Below are 20959 nucleotides of genomic sequence, written 5' to 3'. Positions count from 1 at the left end.
AGTTCTCAGTTCACGCACTGTTGCAGCCTAGCATGGAGAATTTTGAGCATTGTAGTGTGTGAGATGAGTGCAACTGTGCAGTAGTTCTTTGGTATTGCCTTTCTTTGGGGTTGGAATAAAAACTGACCTTTTCCAGTCTTGTGGCCACTGCTGAGTTTTCCAAATTTGCTGGCATATTGATTGCAGCATTTTAACAGCATCATCTTTTAGTACTTGAAATAGCTCAACTGGAATTTCATCACCTCCACTAGCTTTGTTCGTAATGATGCTTCCTAAGGATCACTTGACTTCACACTCCAGGATTTCTGGCTTTAGGTGAGTAATCACACCGCTGCGGTTACTGGCGTCATGAAGATCTTTTTTGTATAGTTCTTCTGTGTATTCTTGCCACCTCTTAATATCTTCTGCTTCTGTTAGGTCCATACCATTTTTATCCTTTATTGTGCCCATCTTTGCATGAAATGTTCCCTTAGTATCTCTAATTTTCATGAGATCTCTAGACATTTCCATTCTATTGTTTTCCTCTATTTCTTTGCACTGTTCGATTAAGAAGGCTTTCTTATCTCTCCTCGCTCTTCTTTGGAACTCTGCATTCATATGGGTATATCTTTCCTCTTCACTTGCCTTTCACTTCTCTTCCTTTCTCAGCTATTTGTAAGGCCTCCTCAGACAGCCATTTTGCCTTTTTGCATTTCTTCTTCTTGAGGATGGTTTGATCACTGTGTCCTGTAGTATGTCACAAACCTCCATCCATAGTTCAGGCACTCTATGAAACTGAATCCCTTGAATCTATTTGTCACTTCCACTCTACAATCATAAGGGATTTGATTTACATCATACCTGAATGGCCTGGTGGTTTTCCTTACTTTCTTCAATTTAAGCCTGTTTTTTGCAAGAAGGAGTTCATGATCTGAGCCACAGTCAACTCCTGGTCTTTTTTTGTGCTGTCTGTATGGAGCTTCTCCATCTTCAGCAGCAAAGAATATAATCCATCTGATTTTGGTATTGACCATCTGGTGATGTCCATGTGTAGAGTCATCTCTTGTGTTGTTGGTAAGAGGGTGTTTGCTATGACCAATGCGTTATCTTGGCAAAACTCTGTTAGCCTTTGCTCTGCTTCATTTTGTACTCCAAAGCCAAACTTGCCTATAAACTCCAGGTATCTCTTGACTTCCTACTTTTGCATTCCAGTCCCCAGTGATGAAAAGGACATTTTTTTTTTTTTTTGGTTTAGTTCTAGAAGGTCTTGTAGGTCTTCACAGAACCATTCAAATTCACCTTCTTCAGCATAGTGCTTGGGGCATAGACTTGGATTGCTATGATATTGAATGGTTTGCCTTGGAAACAAATTCTGTCATCTTTGAGATTGCACCCAAGTACTACATTTAGGACTGTTGCTGACTATGAGGGCTACTCCACTTCTTCTAAGGGATTCTTGCCCACAGTAGTAGACACAATGATCTGAATTAAATTTGCCCATTCCAGTCAATTTTAGTTCACTAATTCCTAAAATGTCAATGTTCACTCTTGCCATCTCCTATTTGACCACTTCCAATTTACCGTGATTCATGGACCTAACATTCCAGATTCCTATAATATTGTTCTTTACAGCATTGGACTTTACTTCCATCACCAGCCACATATACAACTGGGTTTTGTTTTCACTTTGGCTCAGCCTCTTCATTCTTTCTGAAGCTATTTCTCCACTCTTCTCCAGTAACAGTATTCCAGATGCAAAAGGCAGTGGGACACATTGCCTCTCATTTCCAGACCTTGGACAGTTAAAATATTCATCAAACAGACAGGCAATTTTTGGAGGAAAAAGGTTTTACCTCCCTTCTCGAGACTGTAAGTATTGATAATTAAAATGCTTAAATAAGGAATTCTTGAGCATTATTGAGAAAATTAAATTTGTGGGGTTTAACCAGTAACAAAGAAACATTATTATACAAACATGTGAATACACTATGAGCCTAAAACACAACAGAAAATAAACTATTACTACAAGAGCATTAAGTCAGTCAGTCAGACAAGATTCTTGTGTGCACATTTTCTTTACCAGACATAATACTAGACACTAAAGGCACAAAGACACTGCAGTACACTAAATGCCTGTTTTCGTGAAATTAAAAATTAGTAGGAAACTACATGTGATTTGAGGACAGCTACAGAGGGTCCTGTTTATTAAATTTCAACATTAAAGAGTCTTTCTTTTGGATCTTCAAGACCAAGGGAAGATACAAGGCAAGATGAGAGAGAAGACCTGGAACCTTCAATACCAAACTAAGGAATCTGGATCTTTTTGATCAACTAATAAAACAAAATTTAAAGATTCTGAATAATGCATGATAATCAGAATGCTATTCTAAAAAGACTATTTACTCATAGATTTGAAAGGATGGACAGCTTAGGAAGCACAGTCTATTAGGAAACTACTGTAACTAGCTCACATGAAATAATATGAGGGTCTATACAAAATCAATAGTAGTAGAATGAACACGAGGGCTATCTCCCACTAGGAGAGCTATTAAGAGAGATGGAAAAAGCAGTATGAATGAAATAAGACAAGTAATTATCAAACTACATATGTTAAAGCCCATATACAAATTGTTGGAAACCAGAAATAAAGAAAAATATTAAAACTATACAGAGTAAAAAAGACTTTACAAACAAACAAATATAACAGAAAAACTCTTGTCAGAAACCAGGCAAGCCAAGGGAAAAAAAAAAAAAATAGGGAAAGCAGAGCTATCTTAAAAATAATTAATAAAAAAGAAAATATGCCAAACTAGAATTTTGTAACAGGAAAAAAAACTATTAAAAATTAAAACAAAATAAAGGCTTTCAGACACACAGAAGCATAAAAAATTCAATCAGAGTAGACCTGGGCTACAATATACATTAAAAGAAGTTCTTTGGGCAAAAAGAAAATACCAAATAGAGATTCAGATCTACTCAAAGAATGAAAAGCACTAGAGGGAATAAACACATGGGCAAATCTCAAAATTTTTCAGCATTTTTAGTCTCTTTAAAAGATAACAAAAAAGGATGATGACACATCAAAAGGCACAGGAACCAATTAACATAGAGTTCACAATAACCAAAGATGGAATAATTTGAGCAACAAAACGGTAAAGAATAATATTGGATTGAAACGCACAGAATAAATGAGTCCAGACTGATATAATTAACTGAATAAATAAATGGGGGAGAAAGGACAGCTCTTCTTTATAGAAGAATTTCAATTAATAAATACAAAAGAAACAAGGGAAATTTTAAAAAATCATCATTCAGTTCAGTTGCTCACTCGTGTCCGACTCTTTGTGACCCCATGAACCGCAGCACGCCAGGCCTCCCTGTCCATGACCAACTCCTGGAGTTTAGAGAATATAGTAATAATTGCTTCAGGGAAGATCTACCAACAAAAGCTAAAATTTATAAACAAAAGGTGAGGGAGAAACAAGATACTGACATAGTCCAAAATCGGTACTTCCCAAGGTAGTTATTAATTTAAAGGAAAAAATTATTAACTTCAAAGTGGAGCAACATAGCAGAAACCACCATAACCAAGTGGTCTCAGTCAAAATTACCAGTAATGAGACATATCAACATCATGTATCTCTTGATATGATTCAATGGGAAAGGTATACAATCACTTCTATGGTATTCTTGACAAAATCTCGTAACTTTAAACTAGTTATGACAAAAATATACCAATAAAAAATGAGTTATATAAAGTATCCCATCTGTATACTTCAAATGTAGCCAGTATTAAGTTATGGATATGTACTGTAAATGCTAGACTAGTTAAGAAGGCATGAAATGAGGGGGAAGGGAAAAGTAACAAATGGCACAAAAAGAACATAGCGAGATGACAGATTTTAACCAACTACATTGATAACTATATTAAATACAATGGTCTCAGTTCAGTTCAGTCACTCAGTCATGTCCAACTCTCTGTGAACCCATGAATCGCAGCACGTCGGGCCTCCCTGTCCATCACCAACTCCCGGAGTTCACCCAAACTCATGTCCATCAAGTCACTGATGCCATCCAGCCGTCTCATCCTCTGTTGTCTCCTTCTCCTCCTGCCCCCAATCCCTCCCAGCATCAAAGTCTTTTCCAATGAGCCAACTCTTCACATCAGGTGGCCAAAGTATTGGAGTTTCAGCTTTAGCATCAGTCCTTCCAATGAACACCCAGGACTGGTACCCTTTAGGATGGACTGGCTGGATCTCCTTGCAGTCCAAGGGACTCTCAAGAGTCTTCTCCAACACCACAGTTCAAAACCATCAATTCTTCAGCACTCAGCTTTCTTCACAGTCCAACTCTGACATCTATACATGACCACTGGAAAAACCATAGCCTTGACTAGACGGACCTTTGTTGGCAATGTAATGTCTCTGCTTTTGAATATGCTATCTAGGTTGGTCACAACTTTTCTTCCAAGGAGTAAGCGTCTTTTAATTTCACGGCTGTAATCAGCATCTGCAGTGATTTTGGAGCCCAAAAGAATAAAGTCTGACACTGTTTCCACTGTTTACCCATCTATTTCCCATGAAGTGATGGGACCAGATGCCATGATCTTCGTTTTCTGAATCTTGAGCTTTAAGCCAACTTTTTCACTCTCCTCTTTCACTTTCATCAAGAGGCTTTTTAGTGCTTCTTCACTTTCTGCCATAAGGGTGGTATTATCTGCATATCTGAGGTGATTGATATTTCTCCCGGCAATCTCGATTACAGCTTGTGTTTCTTCCAGCCCAGCATTTCTCATGATGTACTCTGCCTATAAGTTAAATAAGCAGGGGGACAATATACAGCCTTGATGTACTCCTTTTCCTATTTGGAACCAGTCTGGTGTTCCATGTCCAGTTCTAACTGTTGCTTCCTGACCTGCGTATACATTTCTCAAGAGGCAGGTCAGGTGGTTTGGTATTCCCATCTCTTTCAGAATTTTCCACAGTTTATTGTGATCCATACAGTCAAAGGCTTTGGCATAGTCAATAAAACAGAAATATATGTTTTTCTGGAACTCTCTTCCTTTCTAAACCGTTCAATTAAGGCAAAAACTGTGAGACAGGATAGAACAAAGACCTAGCCATATGCTGCCTACAATAAACCATTTTAAATATATATAAAGACAAAAAGTTAAAAGGCAAGAAGGGATATGGCTATATCAATATCAAATAAAAATAGAATTCAGAAAAAGAGATACTACTAGAAATATTACCAGTGATAAAGAAAAATGTTTCAAAGCGCATAAATTGCTCATTAGAAAAAGAATCTTAAGCATATAAACAATAAAGTTTCAAAGTACAAGAATAGGATAACAGCACTAATGGGAGAAAAAAACAATAATATCTCTAATGGGAGAAAAAATTCTACTATTATATAGTTGGGTATTTCAATACTCATTTCTTACTAACTGAAGAACAAAGTAGATAGAAAATTGATAACGGTATGGAAAAAATGAATACCATCATCAATCAATTTGACCTTGCTCCAAAATAACAGCAAAATGCATCTTCTTTTCAACTACACATAGAACACTTACCTAGACAGACGATATTTTATAAATCAATAACAAAAAATAGGTAAGTCCCCACTGGTCCTAGTGGTTGCTGCTGCTGCTAAGTCACTTCAGTCGTGTCCAACTCTGTGCGACCCCATAGACGGCAGCCCATCAGACTCTATATTTTCATTGCTGAGGGCGCAAGTTAGATCCCGGCTCAGGGAACTAGGATCCCACAAGCTGCATGGCATAGCCAGAAAGTTAAATGGAAATGTCTCTGAAATACTTGAAAACTGAACAATGCCCTGCTAAATAATCCATGGGTTAGAGAATAATAAGAGGTATTTGGAAAATATTTTGAACTAAATAATAAGGAAAATACAACATATCAAAATTTATGTGATGCTGCTAAAATAGCACTTGCAGGGGAGGTTCACAGCTATCAACACTTACATAATGAAAGGAAGAAAGGAATGAAATCAATCTAACAATTTAAGACAAAGGACATATTAAACCTACAGTAATAGGAAACAAGATAATTAAGCATAGGAAACAAAAAAAAAGGGAAGATAATAGAGAAAGAAATCAAAAGCAGCTTTTTAAAAAAAACAACAACAATAAAAGCAATATCAGGAATGAATGAGAGACATAATAATACATATTTCAAATTTCAAAAGTATAATAAGGAACTAAATGAACTTTAATTCAAAAACTTTAATGCCAAAAAATTTTACAAATCAAAAGACAAATGCTCTGACAGATTTCAAACTACCAAAATTCAACTAAGAAGAAACAAAAAACCCAAATAACTTTCCATTAACTTGCCATTTAAAACCTTTCTACAAAGAAAACCGTCCCAGATTACAAGACTCTTAAATTCTTCTAAACATTTCAAAGAAGTAAAAGTTAGTCGTTCAGTGATGTCTGACTCTGCAACTTCATGGACTACATCCTGCCAGGCTCCTCTGTCTACGGGTTTCTCCAAGCAAGAATACTGGAGTGGGTAACCACTTCCTTCTCCAGGGGATCTTTCCAACCCAGGGATCAAACCTGGGTCTCCTGCATTGCAGTTGGATTATTTACCATCTGAATCATTTGAAAACATAATACTAATTCTATACAAACTCCTCCAGAATATAAAAGAGGAACTCCTCCCAACTCATTCCACAGTATGAAGCCAGAGTTGCCCTGATAGCAAACCATTACAAAAAAGAGAAAGGGAAAAAAGGAAATTACAGATCAATATCCATGAGAAGTACAGATGCAAAAATCTTCAAGATTTAGTAAATTAAATCTAGCAACATACAAAAAGACCCTATTAAAATGTATCTTATTAAAATGTATCTAACAGGCACTCAAATGTTGGTGAATAAATAACTTAGGTTTATTTCATAAGTTGTGGGTTACCCTATATTATCATTTGACTCATTAAGGACATGACTGAGTGACTGAACTGAACTAAAGGACATTTACATTTTTAAATTAACTCTTGTTCCTGAACTTATAGGGTCATTTTTCAAGCATTCAGAGCAATAAAAACCAAATTAAGTCTTACTAAAATACATGTGCAAAACAACACAATTAACAAGGGCTGGACATTTTTATTACACAATCTTGAACAGATTTAGGGACTTATATCAGAATACACATTATTTTATTTGTATAAATTTGTCTTATAGGCCTAATTCTCCCTTTCACTCTAAAGAAAACTTTAGTTATTCTTCTAAGCAAGTGCTTCTGTAACTAAGCAACACAGTCTGTATTCTTTCAATGGCTAGCATGCTATCATTAGAGCACAAAGATTGCCCCCTTCCCTACACCACAGCAGAGTGGGAAGTCAAACGTTTCCTCTGGTTCAATCAGATGGTTCAAGTGCTGTTTTTTCCCCTCTGTTATCTCCTCCTTTAGCAATAATAATAACTTTTCCAGGTTTCAGGTGTTTATATGAAACATCTGACAATGGCACCCCACTCCAGTACTCTTGCCTGGGAAATCCCATGGACAGCGGAGCCTGGTAGGCTACAGTCCATGGGGTCGCGAAGAGTCGACCCAACTGAGCGACATCACTTTCACTTTTCACTTTCATGCACTGGAGAAATGGCAACCCACTCTAGTATTCTTGCCTGGAGAATCCCAGGGACAGAGGAGCCTGGTGGGCTGCCTTCTATGGGGTGGCACAGAGTCAGACATGACTGACGCGACTTAGCAACAGCAGCAGCAACTAAGTTAACAGTTCATTTCCAGGTCTGTAAGGTTTCTTGCTGATTTCCAGCAAAAAAAAGTTATTTATTAACAACTATGAATTCCCTTTCCTGATTTCTCTTGCCTGCCAAACTAAGTTACTCATTAGCACTTGTCCAAAACAGTCAAATGAGATCATTAAATAATGTTACCTGGACCATGAAAGCACTGCAGCACCCCTGAGAGTCCTGAGAGAATTTCAAGAATTTTAGGAACGAAGGGTCACAATTTGAGTTAATATTAAAAATTGGGTAATAGTGTTGGGCTTCATTAAACTCACTTCAAGCCACATTTATTGGAAGTATTGGTCGCTCGGTCATGTCCGACTCTTTGCAACCCCGTGGACTGTAGCCTGCCAGGGACCTCTCTCCATGGAATTCTCCAGGCAAGAATACTGGAGGGGATAACCATTCCCTTCTCCAAGATATCTTCCCAACCCAGGGATCAAAACTGAGTCTCCTGCATTGCAGGCAGACTCTACCATCTGAGCCACCAAGGAAGTCCTTCAACATTTATTGAAAGCCTACCGTTTATTATCTATAAAAATTTACAGAAAATTACATAATAGGAAATTAAAATCTCTAAGGTCTCTTCAATTTTTTAAAAAAACTGATTCTTAGTATTTATATATTGATTATACACATATATACATTTATTATATATTACTTGACATAAAATATAACTGCAGTACTACAGTATAAACAGTAGAACACTGACTTTGTTTTCAATAAGTGTTAATGGAGTCATATGGGTTAAAAAATTGCTATTTCTTTTTTTTTAATTTTAATTTTTACTTTTACTTTACAATACTGTATTGGTTTTGCCATTCGTTGACATGAAAAAATTGCTATTTCTAATTTCTCATATATCTGAATGCTGTGAGTTTTTTAAATGGGTAAAAATGATCTGGGTTCTCAAAAAGCATGTATAACAGCAGATCATTCTCAAAGACAATTTACCCACCCAAACTGTGTACAATGCAAATGACCTAGCACTTCACTGAACAGAAAATATAGGATGAACAGTTTTTTTTAAAAAAAGACTCCCTCTAACTCAGCTATTTTATAAAGAATAATGAATAGGAGGAAGCTTTAAAGAGAAGAAATTTTAAAACTAGCCTTTTAATTCACTGCAGGAAAAGTTCTAGAAATACTGAATGAATGTCTAGTGTGTGCTTTTAGTCACATCCAACTCTGTGACCCTCTGGACTGTGGCCCACCAGGCTCCTCTATCAATGGGATTTTTCAGACGAGAATACTGGAATGGGTTGCCATTTCCTTCTCCAAGGGATATTCCCAACCAAGGGATCTAACCCGGGTCTCCTGCATTGCAAGCAGATTCTTTACGCACTGAGCCATGGGGGAACTCCTATAGTATTATTAGTAAGAGACAAAGATGGAATTTATTTCTAGTTTCAAAGAGTAATCACTTCCTTTCTAGAAGAATAAAACCCTTTAAAACTTCATTGTTCAGAATTTCCTGAACTAAAGTGACCAATTATTCAAAATGAAAACCTGATAACCTTTACTCTAATTTACTGAAACAAAAAAAATTTAAAAAGCACATCTCTAACATGAAACTCAAAGGAACCAGGCAGGGAAGAGGATGGGGTAAAGAGAGTGGTTATTTATTGTTTTCCCTCTGAAAATATGACTTCTCGAGTGTCCTGGTGTTCAGTGAGGAGTCTTTTTCAAGATTAAAAATGGTGAAAGGAGATGTGGGCAGGAAGAATGACATACTGATCTAAAAGAGAAAGCAATGCCTAAGGTTTCCATCTATCTATTTAACACAAAAAGATAGTACATTTACTTTATCTGTCCAGGCCTTATCATACAAAAGGAAAAAAGTAAATTCAGTATCACCAAATGAAGAGTTTTCCTGACTACTCTCTAATATATTATGATCTTCATATCTTTCTGTATCCTTTCACTGTTTTATGCCAATGTTCACCCACGTGAATATGCATCATTGGTATCAAATCACATGGCATTAATAAAGATGCCATTAATACTTAATGGTATTCAGTTTTTAATATAATTTCCCTATAAATGCAACAGAGCTGCTAAATTCCAAATATGCTATTTAAACTAAATACTACTATGCTATGTTTCACAAATTTCAAAATTCTCATATTTATCAAATATACTGCTGAACAAACCAGATGGCATCAATCAAGGTTTTTATACTCATAAAAACAAAGAATAAGCACCATATATATACATACACATACATAAAATAATGTAGAGCTAAACTTCTAAAAATGGAAGTTTAACAAATGGTAATTAGTATATATAATGAATATAATAAACTGTAAATTCTCTTGTTATGAGCTTCAACAGTAAGTCAGATTACATTAAAGATGTAGAGCTTTCCAAAATGCCAAATTCCATTTCATTTGATCTTGGTGCATGAGTCTTTTTAATAAGCATTCTTAAAAGAGCTCAAAATTTACGGAGTAGTGGGGGGTGTTATAATTTAAAAAGCAGTAAAGCAAGATCTGCATCACAGAAAACAGTTATTTCTGTCTTTCCTTTGAAACAAAAGATAGCTTTCAGAAACTAAAAACAAATCAATAATCACAGAACTATAAATAAAAAACATATGAGATACCACTTCACACTCATGGAATGGCTACATTAAAATAGCTAACACAAGTGTTGAGGATGTAGAGGAATTGGAACCCTCATACTCTGCTGATGGAAATGTAAGATGGTGCAGTAACTTAAGAAAATAGTCTAGTAGTTCCTCAAAAGATTAAACATAGAGTTACTATATGACTCAGTAATTCCTCTTCTAGGTATACACCCAAGAGAAATGAAAACAAATGTCTATACAAAAATTTGTACACAATGTTCATAATTTTATTCCTAACAGTCAAAAGGTGAAAGCAACCAAAATGTTCAACAACTGATGAGTAGATAAATAAAATGTGGTATAATATACAATGGAATATTACTCAGCAATAAAATGGAACAATATATTGATAGATGCTACAGTCTGGATGAATTTTGAAAACATTTTGCTAAGTGAAAGAAACCACTCACCAAAGACTATATATTTTATTATTCCAATTATTAGAACTGGAGAATTCCATGGACAGAGGAGCCTGGCAGGCTACAGTCCACAGGATCAAAGAGTCGGACATGACTGAAGTGACTTAGCATACACACGCCACAATAGGCAACTCTACAGAAACAGAAAATAGATTAATGCTTGAAATAGGTCTAAGGGATTGGAAGAAAACAGGGCTGGGGTGGGGTGATTGCCAAAGAGTAGAGTACTCTCTGGAGTAATGAAAATGTCCTGTAATTGTTTGTGATAGTGAACAACTCTGTGAACATGCTAAAAAACCACTAAATTGTATTCTTCAAGTGCATTAATCATATGGCATGTAAATTATATCTGAATTAAGCTATTAATGTGTCAACATGAAAGCAAATTTGGAAAACAGCAGTGGCCACAGGATTGGAGGTCAGTTTTCATTCCAATCCAAAAGAAGGGCAATACCAAAGAATGTTCAAACCACCATACAATTGCACTCATTTCACATGCTAATAAGATTATGCTCAAAATCCTTCAAGCTAAGCTTCTGCAGTACATGAACTGAGAACTTCCAGATGTACAAGCTGGATTTAGAAAAGGTAGAGGAACCAGAGATCAAATTCCCAACATCTGTTGGATCATAGAAAAAGCAAGGAATTCCAGAAAAACATCCACTTCTGCTTCACAGACTAAAGCTTTCACTGTGTGGATCACAACTATAAAAAATTCTTAAAGACATGTGAATACCAGACCACCGTATATGTCTCCTGAGAAACCTATATGAAGGTCAAGAAGCAACAGAACCAGAGGTGGAACTATGGACTGGTCCAAACTGGGAAAGGAGTGTGGCAAGGCTGTATATTGTCACCCTGCTTATTTAACTTATATGCAGAGTACATCATGGGAAATGCTGAGCTGGATGTATCCCAAGCTGGAATATCTCCAGGAGAAATATCAACAACTTCAGATATGCAGATGATACCACTCTAATGGCAGAAAGCAAAGAGTTACCCAAGATCCTCTTGAGGGTGAAAGAGTAGTGAAAAGGCTGCCTTAAAACTCAACATTCAAAAAACTAAGATCATGGCATCTGGTTCCAACACTTCATGGCAAATAGAAGGGGAAAAAGTGGAAAGCAGTGACAGATTTTATTTTCTTGGGCTACAAAAATCACTGCAGATGGTGACTGCAGCCACAAAATTAAAAGATGCTTGCTCCTTGGCAGGAAAGCTATGACAAAGCTAGACAGCACACTAAAAGCAGAGACATCACTTTGCTGACAAAGATCCATATGATCAATGCTATGATTTTTCCACAGTCATGTACGGATGTGATCACTGGACCATAAAGAAGGCTAAACGCTGATGAACTAATGGTTTCCAATTGTGGTGCTAGAGAAGATTCCTGAATCCCTTGGACTGCAAGAGGATCAAACCAGCTAATCCTAAAGGAAATCAACCCTGAATATTCATTGGAAGGACTGATGCTGAAGCTGAAGCTCCAATACTTTGGCCACCTGAGGCGAAGAGCTGACTCAACTGGGAAAGACCCTGATGCTGGGAAATACTGAGGGCAGGAGAAGGAGGGCACAACAGAGGATGAGGTGGTTGGATGGCATCACCAACTCAATGGACATAACTCCAGGAAATAGTGAAGGACAGGGAAGCCTGGTGTGCTGCAGTCCATGAGGCTACAAAGTCAGATGGCATCCACTTCTAGACACTGGAAGTAGTACAGTGAGACCTAGAGTCAAACTGTGACTTTGCCAACTTCTTACCATATGACCTTTAGTAAATTATCTAATCTCACTAAATTTTCAGTTCCTTTTGCAGTACAATAAGAGACAAGTACTTATTTCATTGGATTACTATAAGAATTTAATGAGATAACAGATATAAAGTTACATGTAAAGAATAGTGTATGTTATACGACATACTGTGCTCAAACAACAGCTATTCTTATTATTACAATTATTTTATTTTTACTAGACCTTTATTTTCTTGTTCCCATAAGGAAATACATAATGCAGACTTCTGCAAGGTTTGTCCCAAATCCACACATCTAAGTTAAACCTTATAAATTTTAATTCCTTATAAGAAATATTACTTTATTTTTTAAAGCAATTTACTTTCTATCTGATGCCTTGCCTGGAATATAAATGACATTTATGAAGTTACTATTTTTATAGAACTACAGAAATTAAAAGACCACAAAATTCAATGTCACTAATGGTTGGGGGGGGGGGTACTCATTAAAAAACAAATTCAGTGTGTTTATTTTTAAAACTGCACATTCAGAAATAAAGGTCCAAAGATTAGGCAGCCACAAAAATCAACCTTCTAATTAAATAAAAATTGCCAATAAATACATTATAGTAAAAATGTTTTATCCATATGCTTAAAAACAAAGTGAAGTAAATTTAGGGAAGTCCTATGAAATAATTTCCTGTTTAAGAAATGAATGTTCTTAATTCCCAGCTAATTTGATAACATTTCTACAGAAAGTCCTTAATGAAAAACTCTCATATGAATGAAAGTCAACATTTCAGAATGAAGTGTAACATGCACAAAACAACACTAAGTACACAGACAGCAAATAACATTTTATATTTCTACCTAAAAATTCAGCATTACATTCCCCCAAAACTTATGATTCTATTCTACAATGAATCACATAAACAGGTCAAATTTTGATCGAATCGAGTACAGAATCAAAAGTCATTCAACAATCACATTCCTATCTGAAAACATGGGAAAGAGCCTTTCCACTCAAATTTTCAGGAATATTTTAATATCTCATAAGAGTGTCACACTTTATAAATCATTGCTTGAGAAAACTGATCATAGATTTCCAAAAATATTTAATTAAACCAAAACTGAATTAAGATTTTAAGTGTCTGGTTAGAGCTAAGTATAATAGAATACCATACCTAAAATATAAATTACATCTTTTTCAAAGCTAAACCAAAATTTTTTAAATGCCCACAGAGTATTATATCTCTACAAAGCTGCACAGCCTAAAAACAAAGTTTCTTTTATCTCTCATGATAAGAGCAACACTTAAGGCAACAATATATTTAACTAACCTGTTTTATTCAGAATAAATCTTTCACCCACAAAAAAAGAAACTTATCTTTAAAAGTTACGTACTCAATTTTTATGTCAATTTTTTGAACTCACATAAAAAGGGCCTACAAAGACAACACCTTTATCAATTTCTCAAATCTGGTAAATCAACAGTTTACTATATTCCAAAAGTTGCTGAAAATTTTTTTTTAATTAAAAATATCAAACAAGTAACTTTTTGCTGACTTGTTTACACATCTGTATTTCCTATTTTTTATCCTACTATCCATTCTTTTAAAAGCATTCCCCCTTTTTTTAGTACATATAGCTTTAGGTGTAAAAATAATAAAAGCTATCAAAATACTAAGTGTTGACATTAACTGTAGCTCCCTCTGTACTTTTCTGTATCCTTAGATTGTTTTTAATGAACATGTAAGTACTTTCAAAATGAAAAACTTTTTTCAACTTGCTTACCACCCAGCTTCTTCACAAGAGTCTTATATACCAATCTTTTGCGGTAAATTAGGTAGAAAAGAGATGTGAATTTAAACAAACATTTTCAGGTAAAAAGAAGAATCTCAGAAAATGGGAAAACATAGCCTTAAAACATCTTACTTACATAATGCTATCTGTAAATACTTTAAAAGCAGGTGGTAACAACTAAAAACTTTGGCAAAAGTTTTTATCTGCTTCAAATTTACTATTTCCCAATGAAAATGAAAGTAGATTAGTTTTGTGTGGAAAAGGCCCAATTGCATTTACATTCTAAGTCATTTTCTAGGTCTATAAAATGATCTCAAACCATGTACTATTAATATCACAAAACCGATTAAAGTAAGCTAAAGACAGAACTTAGAAACTAACTAGTTTTTGTTTTTTTTTAGGCAAGTTATTAGAGACACTTTCTGATACGGAAAAGAACTCAACAAAACTATTTAGCATAATAAATGCTATAAATAATAAAAGTAATGCAAGGCCTCTTACCAATTTCAGCAGGTAGTTGTTTGATTTTGTTCTCTCGAATGCTAAGCATGCTGAGTTTTGACAGGTTTTTGATGTCTTTTTCCACAGTAGTTATACGATTAAAGCGAAGGTAAAGAGTGGTGAGAGAATCTAGCCTATACACCACTGAAGGAATTTCTCTCAGTTTATTATGCCGTAAATCAAGCATCCGGAGCTTCTTCAAGTTATCGAGAGAGTCAGGCAAACTGGTAAGTGAATTTTCACTTAGAGCCAGTGTCATGAGATTTACTAGACAGCCCACTTCCGCTGGGAGGGACTGTAATTTGTTGCTATATAAATAAAGTTCTGTTAATTGAGTCAACTCCTTGATTGATGATGGCAATATGTGTATAGACCTCTTGGATAAGTCCAAACGCATTGAGTTCTCTTCCCGGCATTTGTTGAGCTCTTTAATCACCTCTGCATTGCTAGATTTTTTTCTAGTCCCAGGTGCTGGATTTGGCCGTTTGATCGTATTATCAACCGAAAAAGCCACCCCTGGCTGGGCAGCACTGGAGTCCTTCTTTCCATCTTTGGCATCTTTCCCTTTGGTCTTAGGTTCTTTTTCTTTGCTCTCTTTTCCAAAACCTCCAGAGGCTTTTGCCTCCTTTTCTCTTTCCTTGGCTGATGGTGCTTTGGGATCTTTCTCTTTAGAGTCTTTTTCTTTTCCTAAACTACTACTCATGGTGACTCAAGCTAGGGCAAAAACTACATGAACTCCTTTTATTTACCAACAAAAGAAATTCAAAGGTGAAGAGACAAAGATCCTACACAGTCAAAAAAGGTGTTGGCTTGAAGAAGTAATCTCCATCTGTTACATGCTGGATCTAAAACCACTATGCCCATTTCTGACAACTCATTCCAACTGGTAAAATGGTGCTGGTCAATCAATGATTCATTAGAATTCCTGAAATATAATACAGAGAGAGTATTAAATTACTTTAGGTTATAATTTATATTAAGTAAATTGGTGCTGCAAACAATCTTACTGACAATTTTGCTATATTCCTATGATTTGAAACAGTAAATAAATATTTATTGAACACCTTCTACTTTGCAAAACCCATTAAAAAACTATAAAAATTAATAAAACAGACTCTAACTTTGAAGAATTTACAATCTAACAGGAAAAGGTAAGATAGGAACAAGTAATCAAACTGCAAAATTCTAAAGTGATGAAACATGGGAGAAATCATCACAGCAGCTAATGCCTAAGTGCTTTCTATGAGCAAGCATCACTGCAAGGAATTTACAAACATTAACTCTACATCAGCCCTGAGATAAATCCTTATCCCTATCTTACACACAGGGACAACTGAGGCACAGAAATATCTTTAAATAACCAGCTTTGCGATCTTGGCAAAGTAATGGAACTAAGATTCCAAAATGGTGGTACACTGCCTATATGCCTAACTAACACAGTAAAACTGCTGTATCTGCAGCTAATTAACAAATAGTTTCAAGCAAAAGGAAAGACTTGAAAGGCAATAATGACAGAATGGAGAGCAGTGGAGTAAAGGAACAAAATTGAGATACATATGGAAAACAGCAAATATATCAGGAAAGGGGCTCTACGGACCCCTTTTGAGAAACAATAACAGAGCAATCTCCATGAAGCCTATTCTAGGAACTGAAAAGGTAGCTTTTTCAGTTGACAGTGAGAAGGATTAAGGGTTCTTAGAAATAGAAACAGTTCACTGGTAAAAATGACTGACCAAAATGACCCACAAAGGTTGAAAATACAAGGGGAGACAACATTAGGCTAAGAAGATCTATTCTTGGCATAAGACTAGACTGATGATCATCACATTTAATAATTATTTACTTAGAAAAACATATCAATAAGCCATATATACTAAATATATTCCCTAGTCTTACCTTAAATGCATGTGAAAGCTTTACAATACTGAATCTTAAATTACAATAAAAGACTTCTGATTCCATACAAGTTAGAATAATAATTCCATACAAGGTAGAAAAGTATTCTGTTTTTCACATTAATTGTAACTTAAAACCCTGACAAAACACATGAAGCAACTAGCAGAATATTCTGAAAGGTAGATGAAAGACGACAGACTGGTTAGTAAAAGACAGGGAAGCCTGGAGGGCTGCAGTCCAAGGGGTTGCAAAGAGTTAGACATGACTTGGTGACTGAACAAGAAGAACTAAAGAACAAATGGAGATAAATACAATAAGTGAAATAAAAAATACACTAGAAGGAATCTACAGCTGAATAATTGAAGAAGAAGAACAGATAAGGGACATGAAGACAGAATGGTGGAAATCACTGCCATGGAAAAGAAAAAATAAGAATAAAAAGAAATGAAGACAGTCTGAGAGACCTCTGGACAACATTAAATGCACCAACATTCACATTATAGGGGTCCCAGAAGGAGAATAGAGAGAGAATGAACCTGAGAAAATATCTGAAGAGATAATAGCTGAAAACATCCCTTACATAAGAAAGGAAACAGTCACCCAAGTCCAGGAAGCTCAGAGAGTCTCAGGCAGAATAAACCCAAGGAAGAACATGCCAAGACACATAGTAATTAAAGGGGAAAAAAAAAAAAAAAAAGGCAACAAGGGAAAAATGATAAATAACATACAAGTGAATTCCCATATGGTTATCAGCTGATTTCTCAGCAAAACTCTGCAGGCCCAAGGGGAGTGGCATGACATATTTAAAGTGATGAAAAGGAAAAACCTACAACCAAGAATATGCTAGGAGTTCCCTGGCGGTCCAGTGGCTAAGACTCTGTAATCCCAGTGCAGGGACCCAGGTTCAATCCCTGGTCAAGGATCTAGACCCCACATGTCACCACTAAAGATCTTACTAAGATGTGATACAGCCAAACAAATTAAAAAAAAAAAAAAAAAGAATACTCTACCCATCAAGGCTCTCAGTCAGATGTGAGAGAGACATCAAATGTTTTACATTTTACAGACAAGCAAAAGCTAACCAGCACCACCAGACCAGCTTTGCAACAAATGATAAAGGAACTTTTCTAGGTGGGAAACAGACCAGCAAACTTAAAACAACCTTGCACATATGTTAGACTGCTATATCAAAACCGCATGGGAACAACAAATCCCAAAACTACGATAAACAGACAAAAAAGAAAAAGCAGTCCAAACACACTAAAAATGGTCATCAAACTGAAAGAGAAGAGAAAAGAGGAAGGGAAGAAAAAAGGCCTATTGAAAACAAACCCAAAAAATAAGAAAATGTTAATCAGAAAACCTTTTTTAAGAAAATGGTAATAATGTTTTTTTAATAGACTTAATTAAGAACTGTATGGTAATAAGAATAGTATGGAGGTTCCTAAAACTAAAAATAGAGCTACCATAAGATCCTACAACCCCACTCTTGGGCATGCATTAGAATCCAAAAAGACACATCCACCCCTATTTCAGTACTGTTTACAACAGCCAAGACATGGAAGAAACCTGTGTTCGACGACAGAGGACTGGATAAAGAAGATGTGGTATATATAATACAATGGAATATTACTCAGCCATTAAAAAGAATGAAATAATGCCACTTGCAGCAGCAAACATGGATGGATCCAGAAACTGAGTGAATTAAGTCAGAAGGAGAAAGTGAAATATGCTATCACTTCTATGCAGAATCTAAAAACATGATACAAATAAACTTATTTACAAAACAGAAACCGGCTCATGGAGAACTTATGGTTACCAGGGAAGAGTGGTAGAAAGAGACAGCTAGGGAGTTTAGGATTGACACATACATACAGTTATATTTAAAACAGATAACTAACAAGAATCTACTCTGCTCAATATTATGTAACAACCTAAACAGCAAAGAGTAGCTATACATATATATGTATAACTGAATCACTCTGCTGTACTCCTGAAACTAATACAACATTTTCAGCCACTATATTCCAATCAATATAAAATAAAAAGTTTAAAAAGACAGAAAACATATAAATTGCAGAATGATAAAGAATGGTTCCATCTGTATAATGTTTTAATACATACAAATTAATACATATGGCTTGTGAACACATTTATCATACCATGGACAGTCTTGTCTTTTTTCTTTTTAAAAATATTTTTGACTTTGAACCAATATTATACCTCTTCTCATAGTTTTAATTTGTATTTCTTGACATTCATTTTCAAATGTTTATTGGGCCTTTGTATTTCTACTTGTGTAAATTCTTTAATTCTTTGCCAAAAAAAACATACATTTAGACACAAAAAGGATTGAGAAACATCAAATTCAGGATGGTGGTTTCTAAGCTGTGGTTCCAAGGTAGCTTCTAAGTTGCAGTTGTAAAGACAAGTAAGTAGAACACTAACCCAATGTTTGACAAGTGGATTTCAGTAGAGTCCAAAGTTATGTTTTCATTTTGAAGCAAATGGGCAAATGAACTCTGAGTCCTCTTCTGGCTGTATGAAAGATTTAGAAAGCCATCTTCTTCTAGTTATTAAAAGAATATTTATTTAACAAACAATGAGAAACAATACCTATCAAACTGATTAAAAACTAAAAAAAGAACTGTGCTGGTGAGGACACAGAGACACTTAGACTCTCATAGACTGCTGATGGGCATACAATCCAGTAAAGACTTTGAAAATGTGGCTTTTTCATAATATGATTAATTTGGCATCTTTTGTTTGAATAAAAATATAAATGTATGTGAGAGTTACAAATCTGTGTAATAACACAGAAAAAAATTAAAAGAATACACCCTCAAACTGTTCATTTAACTGCTTACCTCTCTCTCTGGAAAAAGATACTGGTTGATGAGAGAGAGACAAGGAAAGGAAATGCCAGGGAATGAGGTAAAGAAATTGAAGTTGAGATCAAATCATAAAGGGCCATGGATACTGAGCTTGAGTTTGGACTCTGCCACAAATTCTTCATCTAGGATCTTACACATATCACATGGAGAACACTGATGAAACAGATATGCACTTTGAGCCCGACTTATCAGGAAAGGAACTTATGTATCTACATCTGTCCCAGTATAGCAAATCTGTTATCAAGTCTTCAGTTAAACCCTTTCCCAAAAAGCAGATCTCCATTGCCTCTGCTTTTACCTGCCCAGTCCTAATGGCACAAGACTTGCTACCTCTGTTCAGATAGGTTGAGAAATTTATAAACTACTATCACACGATTATATTTGATTTCCAAAGTAACCATCTGTTAAGCAGGCACCCCAGGAGTGTTACTCTCATTAACAGATGAGTTAACTAAGGTTTATGGAAGTTAAATTATCTGCCCAACAGCATGGTGTGAGTCTGACAATAATAACACTAGAGGTAGCAGCAGATAATGTTTATTTAGTACTTACTATTTGTCAGGTACAGTGCTAAATGCTTTTAGCTCTTATCTCATGAAGTCCTTGCAACAATTCTGAGGCAGATTAACATCCATTTATAGATAAGGAAACGAAGGCTCAAGAGTAATCAAACAACTTGTCAAAGATCACAGAGACCGTAATTGACTAAGTCACAAGGCTAACACAGTTCCAACTCCAAAACCCATGTCATAACCACTATACTATTTCAGAATACACTAAAGGGTTATACATAACCATGTAAATAATCAGGATTGACATAGGAATCAAGGAAAATTTTTAACAGAGCAAGATTTTAAAAGGTAGGAATGCTTTCTACAGTCTGAAGAAATGCTAAATTAAAAAACCCAATGTAGAAAATCTAAATATCTTTACAAAATTATTCTCCCTCCATATAGATCACACTAGTAGTTTATTAAGAAATCTGAGCAATTGAGAAATTTCTGAGCAAATGAGAAATTTCTTCCAATAATGTATTATTATATGCCTAAATACATAATTCATATAACTTTCAACAAGTTCAATTATTTTCTACTGAGTGGTATCTTCCTGGAAAGTATGATAAAAAGAATATATTTTATAAATTTTAATTCAGTACCTTACAGTTTAACTCTACAACCAATTAGCTCCACTTTTCAATTAATAGAATATATGAATGTTTCAATAACTGACCACTAGAAAGTGATAACACAGCTCAACTTAGAAAAGAGCCTGACTCATACATCTGTGGCCCATGCACTAATTATTAAAAACTAGTACTGACTAGT

At 35.3% G+C, this 20959-nt stretch overlaps 1 protein-coding gene across 7 annotated transcripts in view; it reads right to left on the bottom strand.

Annotated features, from left to right (window-relative positions):
• The window catches only part of SHOC2 (SHOC2 leucine rich repeat scaffold protein), an 85164-nt gene that overhangs the window by 39531 nt on the left and 24674 nt on the right, over positions 1-20959 (bottom strand). For 5 of the 7 annotated variants that reach the window (XM_069567087.1, XM_069567086.1, XM_069567088.1 and 2 more), the window contains one exon: positions 14845-15769. In XM_069567087.1, the coding sequence (XP_069423188.1) occupies positions 14845-15547 (703 nt within the window). In that variant the 5' untranslated portion in view covers positions 15548-15769. Of the gene's footprint in view, positions 1-14844; positions 15770-19188; positions 19279-20959 lie in introns of all 7 variants that reach the window. The other 2 variants (XM_069567089.1, XM_069567090.1) reach the window with 1 other exon arrangement.

The sequence above is a fragment of the Ovis canadensis genome, chromosome 22, assembly GCF_042477335.2.
Source record: "Ovis canadensis isolate MfBH-ARS-UI-01 breed Bighorn chromosome 22, ARS-UI_OviCan_v2, whole genome shotgun sequence".
Taxonomy (NCBI): Eukaryota; Metazoa; Chordata; class Mammalia; order Artiodactyla; family Bovidae; genus Ovis; species Ovis canadensis.
This window is presented reverse-complemented; position numbering and strand designations above follow the sequence as displayed.